The sequence below is a fragment of the Panthera uncia genome, assembly GCF_023721935.1.
Source record: "Panthera uncia isolate 11264 chromosome A3 unlocalized genomic scaffold, Puncia_PCG_1.0 HiC_scaffold_11, whole genome shotgun sequence".
Classification (NCBI taxonomy): domain Eukaryota; kingdom Metazoa; phylum Chordata; class Mammalia; order Carnivora; family Felidae; genus Panthera; species Panthera uncia.
Genome location: NW_026057578.1, coordinates 10,812,570 through 10,818,569, shown reverse-complemented (window position 1 = coordinate 10,818,569; position 6,000 = coordinate 10,812,570). Strand labels below are relative to the sequence as shown.

Sequence of the window (6,000 nt, the reverse complement as noted above, 5' to 3'; positions counted from 1 at the left end):
AGAGGGGGCGAGGCAGAGTCTTGGAGCTGCGGTGTCAGATTTCCGCATCTCCCAACCGATCCCAGGCTGGTGGAATGTTCCTGCCGGCGGGCTGGGAGCTGGGGAGCCAGGACGTGGACACTCCTCTTTGCTCACCTGGAAGCCCCCGGAGGGGAATCTCGTTACCAGCTGTAGAGGGAGGGGTGGGAGGTGGAGGTCTCTGAGGTCCCCTCCGAGGACTGAGATTCTCAAGGGTTTGGGTTTGCTGCTCTGTCCCCAAAGACTTGGGTCCTGTCTGATGATGGGCAAAGGCTGGGCTTAGAGCTAGACAGGCCTGGTTGGACTCCAGCTCCCTGGTCCCCTGGCTCCTGCCACTTCTGGGACATGGGGATGACCCCGGTTTTGCAGGTTGCCATGGGAATCCGGGGGAGAATGGGTGTGAGGGGCTGGGCTTCTGTGGCGTCCTGACGTGGCTGTGACTGGGGGCCTGGCCTCCAGGATGTGGTCTCTTCTTCCTGGCAGCAGCTGGGGCGTCTGGCTGGTTTTAGCCTCACACTCCAGCCCTTACCTGCTGATTCAAGCCGCTGGCTCCCCTGGGGGTTCCTGGTTTCAGGACACCTGGTTGCAGGTGACAACAACCCGGGTCATCTTGGCTTAAGCGAAAAAGAGGCTTCCGCGGCCCATGGACAGGAAATGTCCCAGGGAAACTGTAGCCTCAGGCAGTAACAGATTCCGGGACCTTGTCTCAGCTCTGCTTCCCCTGGTGGCTTCAATCCCAGGCAGGTCCTGCGCTGTGGTGGCAGCGGTGGCCCTCAGGCTCACAGCCATCCACTCCGGAACTTGGGGGCCGGGAAGCAGAGAGAGCATCCCTGTCTCAGCAGTGAAGGTCCCAAGGCTGATGGCCACCGGCCACAGGCTCAGCCCTCCACCAGTCACGCCTGGGGTGGGTCAGGCCTCCACCCAGCCCCCACTGGAGCCGTAGGGTGGGCACAGGCACAAGTGACCGGCAAGAAGATCGAGACCGGGCGGCGGAGATGAGAGGGCCCGTGCCCGTTCCATGCCCCCCCTACTCTCCAAGAGTTGTGCCCTGAGCCACACGGGGCCCCCTGGGCTCATCATAGGCCGTCCCTGTGACTTCAGGCTCAGTTCTCCAACCAGCTATGAGTCACCGTCCCACACTTGCCCACGTGCTCCAAGATGTTGGCAGGGGTTTGGTCCAGGGCTGCTGGGAGGCTCTTATGATGACTTCTCCTTGATCCTGTCTTAATTATATTGATTTTCTCCCTTTTTTGGAAGTCTCTCTCCTCGAAGGAGGAGACAGAAGCCCCATCTCTCACAGGGATGCCTTACCCATTCAGAAACACCCCCCCCCCCCTTGAATGGTAGGACTATTTCAAAAAGAATAGGGGGTCAGGATGAGGCCACATGACTGGGTCAGGGCACTGGCTCCAGCTCGGCCACTGACCCCTCATGGGTCCCTTCCCTTGCCTGCGACCAGGGGGTCAGGAGAAGGGACCTATCTCTTCATGATCACAAAATGCTCTTTGGCCCCCATGTGTCAGGTGAGGGAGCGGGTCTTTGAGCTGTCATTGTTCGCCCATTTTCTAGATACTACGATGGCCGGCACTCAGGAGAAATGGGGTGAAGAGATTCTAAGCCTCTGGGCTACCCCCAGACTGCATCCCCCAGGCTGCGAGACGTATCTTGGGGTTCGTTTCCCAGTTGTGCTCTGGTCACAGAGCTATCAGAGGACTTGCCTCCCATTCAGGGGGGCAGGGGACGTCCCAGGAAGGAGCTAGAGAAAGGGGGCGGGGGATAGGCCTGGGCCCCAGGTACCCCCAAGTAGGCTGAGCCAAGAATGGCGGACCCGGGGCTGCCGGGCAGAATGTTCTGTTGCCCTTCTGTGAGGCTGGCCCTTGGCCAAGGTGCACTGCGTATCCTGGTTTTCCAGGTATGGTGGCGCAGGGAGGGAGGTAGCCCTTACACCCCGAGCACATTCCATCTTATTGGAAAAACTTTGACGGTTTCCTTCTGCAGAGAAAGAGGGTTCGGTGTGGGGGGACGTTCAGGGCTTTGGGGCTTCGACATGAGAGTCTGTCCACTTCTGCCCTAAGCCTGACTGCTCACCTTTAGGGGACACTGGCCACAGCCCCCCTCCCCGGTCCCCCCTTTCCCCTCATTTCTGCTCTTTCTAAGACACATACCGAGCTCCACACACACATTCCCGGTTAGTGACTTAAATGGCTCCCTGGTCTCTTGGGATGAAGTTCTTGGCATGGCTTCCAAGAGCCCATGCGGTCTGGCCTTGGTTTATAGCCTCATCGCTGTCCACGCCCCGACCTGGCCCCATTCCAGACTGAGCCCCCGGAGTCCCCAGGTCTGCCCCCCGCCTCCTGCCACGGCGTGTGACATGCTCTTGTCTCAGCCTGGAGGCCCCATCCTGGAAGCAGGGAGTTTCAAGCCTCTGGAAACCTCCCCGACCCCCCAGGAGGAGTTGGGCCACCTCTGGGTTCTACAGGTGCCCGTGCCGTCCCACCATCAGCCATCACGCAGCGGTGGTGTTCCGTGGGTTCCTTTGTCTCTCCCGCCAGTGAGCCCGGGATGTGGGCAGAAGGGGCCTGGCTGGTGCGGGTGCTCGGGACGTGGTGATGGAGTCGGGAGGACGCCTGGAGCACATGGGACCCCCTTGATCCTTGGTGTCCCCGCCTCCACGATGGGGATGGCGGTCAGGGCGTCACTGTGGGGAACAAGTGTGCGGGGAGGCCGGGTGTGCACCAGCGTGGTGCGGGGCACACGCGGGCGTTGGGCTTCGGGAGAGCTGTGGCTGGCGGGGAGCCAGAGCCCCCACCCGCTGCCCCCGCCCCTGCACCTGCAGACCCACCCGAGCTGGGTCTCAGCTTGGGGTCCAGGAGACCGGACGGTCCAGGGAAGTGTGGGGGGAAACCGGGAGAGTGGTGAGAGGGACCCCCGCTCCTCCCTCTGCGCCCCCGAGCCCCACGCACCTGCCCGTCTGCCAGCGGAGCCCGGCCCCCCTCCTCCTGAGGGCTCAGAGGCCTCGTCATAGAATGAGCCCCAGCTCTGCAGGAGAGTCCTCTGGGGGCTTGGAAATACCCCCGTGCTAGGCCACGCCCCCAAACCAGTGTCATCAGACTCAGGGTGGGGGGGCCCCAGGCAGAAGTTCTCCCGGGGGGTCCCAGCCACGTGGGGGGGTGTGGCCACGTTGGAGAAGCGCTGTTTGACCCGGTCCTCGGTGAAACTGGGGTTTCACCCTGAGAACGGGTCTCACCAACCAGAGCTCGGGGAGGGCTGCTGGACGGAAAATCTCTTCTCCCCTCCCTTCTCAACAAAAATCCACACCAGAAATAAGCGAGCACTTCTTAAAATGGTTTAGTTTTGTTTTTTTTTTAAAGTAACACATTCATATGGCACCAGCTTGAGGCGGCACAGATGGGGACCCGGTGCAGGAATGCGCAGCCTGCCCCCCAGTCGCCCAGCAGCAGGCCCTGGGCTGGGCTGGGCTGGGGCGGGTGGGAAGGGGGGGGGGGGTGCACCGAGCTCCTGTGCACACACGTGTGGAGGGACCCCCGCCTCGCACCAGGGACACCTGCTTTCTCGGTCACTCTCCGTCACAACCTGGCCCTGCCTGTCCGCGTCCGTGGGGGCCGGCGTTGGCTCTCACGGGCAGTGCCCCCCAAGCATCCCGCGGGCCACGTCCCCTGCAGGATGCGTCCGGTCCCACAACCGGACTTCTCCGGTCACAGAACAAGAGCGCTGAAATGGCTCACGGGTCACCCCGCTTTCTGTCGTTCCAGAAGCCGTCCACGCCGGCACCCCTGCCCTTCGAGCTGCCCGCGCTGTACCGGACGGAGGACTACTTCCCCGGGGACGCGGGGGACGCGCCCAGGACCCCCAGTCGCCGCCGCCACAGGCGCGTGTGAGCTCTGCCGTCGGGTCGTCGGAAAGCGACAGTGCGTGCGTGCAGTGGCTCGGGTTTTCTGGTCTTCTCGCTGTGCATTTGTGTTTTTCAGTTTCCTCTCTCGCTTCATGTGAAACGGCGGGGTTCGGAGAAGCATCTGGAGCCCCCACGCGTGCCGCGCTGAGCCGGCCGGCGGTTCCCACCCGGGTCGGGTCTGCCTGGTGTCCTGGGACACGGGGCGCGCGGGTCTCGGGAGCTTCGGGGCTCCGGGACCGGGGACTCGATCTCCCTGTCGGTCTGTGCCCAGCTTTGCGTGGGCATCATGGGGTGGGGGGGGGGGGGCGCTCCTGCACCAGGGTGCGTGGCTCCAGGTCTGTCTGTGGTGGGTAGTTTGGCTGCCAAGCCCCGTGCCCACGGGCCTGTGAATCATCTCAATAAAGGTGTCAAGAGCTCATGTGTGGTCTGGGTGCAAATGTCCTCTGGAAGGGAGCACCTGCCCCCTAGGCCAGCCTGCCCCTCCCACTCTGCTCCTCAGGGAGCCCTGCCTGAGGGGAGGGGGCGGCGGTGGTCATCAGAGTCCCAGTAAGAGTGGAGAGGTCACGGGGCGCCTGGGTGGCTCAGTCGGCTGAGCGTCCGACTTCGGCTCAGGTCATGATCTGGCAGTTCATGGGTTCGGGCCCCGAGCCGGGCTCTGTGCTGACGGCTCAGAACCTGGATGGAGCCTGCTTCGGATTCTGTCTCCCTCTCTCTCTGCCTCTCTCTCTCTCTCTCTCAAAAATAAAAAAACATTTAAAAAAAATTTTTTTAAAAGAAAAGAATGGAGAGGTCATGGGGTGCCTGGGTGGCTCAGTCGGTGAAGCGTGGGACTCTTGATTTCGGCTCAGGTCATGATCTCACTATTGGGGGTTCAAGCCCTGCACAGGGCTCTGTGCTGAGGATGGGAGCCTGCTTGGGGATTCTCTGTCTCCCTTTCTCTCTGCTCCTACCCCACTTGCTCTCTGTCTCTCTTTCTCAAAATAAATAAACTTAAAAAACAATTTTTTTTTTAATTAAAAAAAAAAATGGGTGGGGCTCCTGGGTGGCTCAGTCGGTTAAGCATCGGAATCTTGGTTTCAGCTCAGGTCATGATCTCAGGTTCATGAGACTGAGCCCCACGTCGGGCTCTTTGCTGATCGAGGAGTCTGCTTGGGATTCTGTCTCTCCCTCTCTCTGCCTATCCCCTGCTCGTGCTTGCTTTCTCTCTCTCTCCTAAAATAAATAAAGAAAAAAAAAAAAGAATGCAAGAGGTCAATAGGATTTCCAGGGATCTTCAAAGGTAGATTTCATGCGATTGAATTTCCTGCTCTTGTCCTGAAATTCCCGATTTCTCAGTTTGGTGATGGATAATTCTGGTTTTTCTGGAATTCCTCCCAGGGCCAAGAAGACACACACACTCGCCCAGCTGAACGGCAGACCCGCACTAGAATTTCAAGGAAACCTAACCTAACGAATCAGGAGACAGAGCAGTAGAAAAGCAAGGGGAGTGCTGCATCTTGACAATTTTAGGGCAATTTCTTGGAATTAAAGCTGTAGGCAGACATCTTATTTCAAGAAGAGCCAGCGTTTTCCTTTCGTTTTCTTCTTCTTCTTTTTTTTTAGTGTTTATTTCTTTTCGAGAGAGACAGAGAGCCTGAGCAGGGGTGGGGTTAGAGAGAGGGAGACAGAGGATCAGTAGCAGGCTCTGTGCTGACAGCAGACGGCCGCATGTGGGGCTCGAACTCATGAACCCTGACCTGGACTGAAGTCAGATGTTCAACTGACTAGGCTGCCCAGGTGCCCCGAGAAAAGCCAGTATTTTTCCGTAGAGTATATCTATATCTATATCTATATCTATATCTATATCTATATCTAATCTATATCTCTATATCTATATGTATCTATATCACCTATATATAGAGAGAGATTTTTTTTTTTTTTAGTAAAAACTTGTATACATTGTTTTAAATTACTGAGGTATAGTTTGTATACAGAAAAATTCACCTAGGTGTAAGGTTCACTGAATTTTCACAAACCCCACCCGGGGCTAACAGCATCCTGACATCTGTCAACGGGGACAGGTGTTGCTG

General features: G+C 58.4%; 1 protein-coding gene across 2 annotated transcripts in view; it reads left to right on the top strand.

The window, feature by feature from the left end:
- BCAS4 (breast carcinoma amplified sequence 4) overlaps positions 1–4,890 on the top strand; it is a 65,858-nt gene extending 60,968 nt beyond the window's left edge. The window contains exon 5 of one of the 2 annotated variants that reach the window (XM_049649881.1): positions 3,792–4,890. In XM_049649881.1, coding sequence (XP_049505838.1) covers positions 3,792–3,917 — 126 coding nt within the window. In that variant the 3' untranslated portion in view covers positions 3,918–4,890. The remainder of the gene's footprint in view (positions 1–3,791) is intronic. The other variant, XM_049649882.1, reaches the window with a different exon arrangement.
- Positions 4,891–6,000: the final 1,110 nt, after the last annotated feature.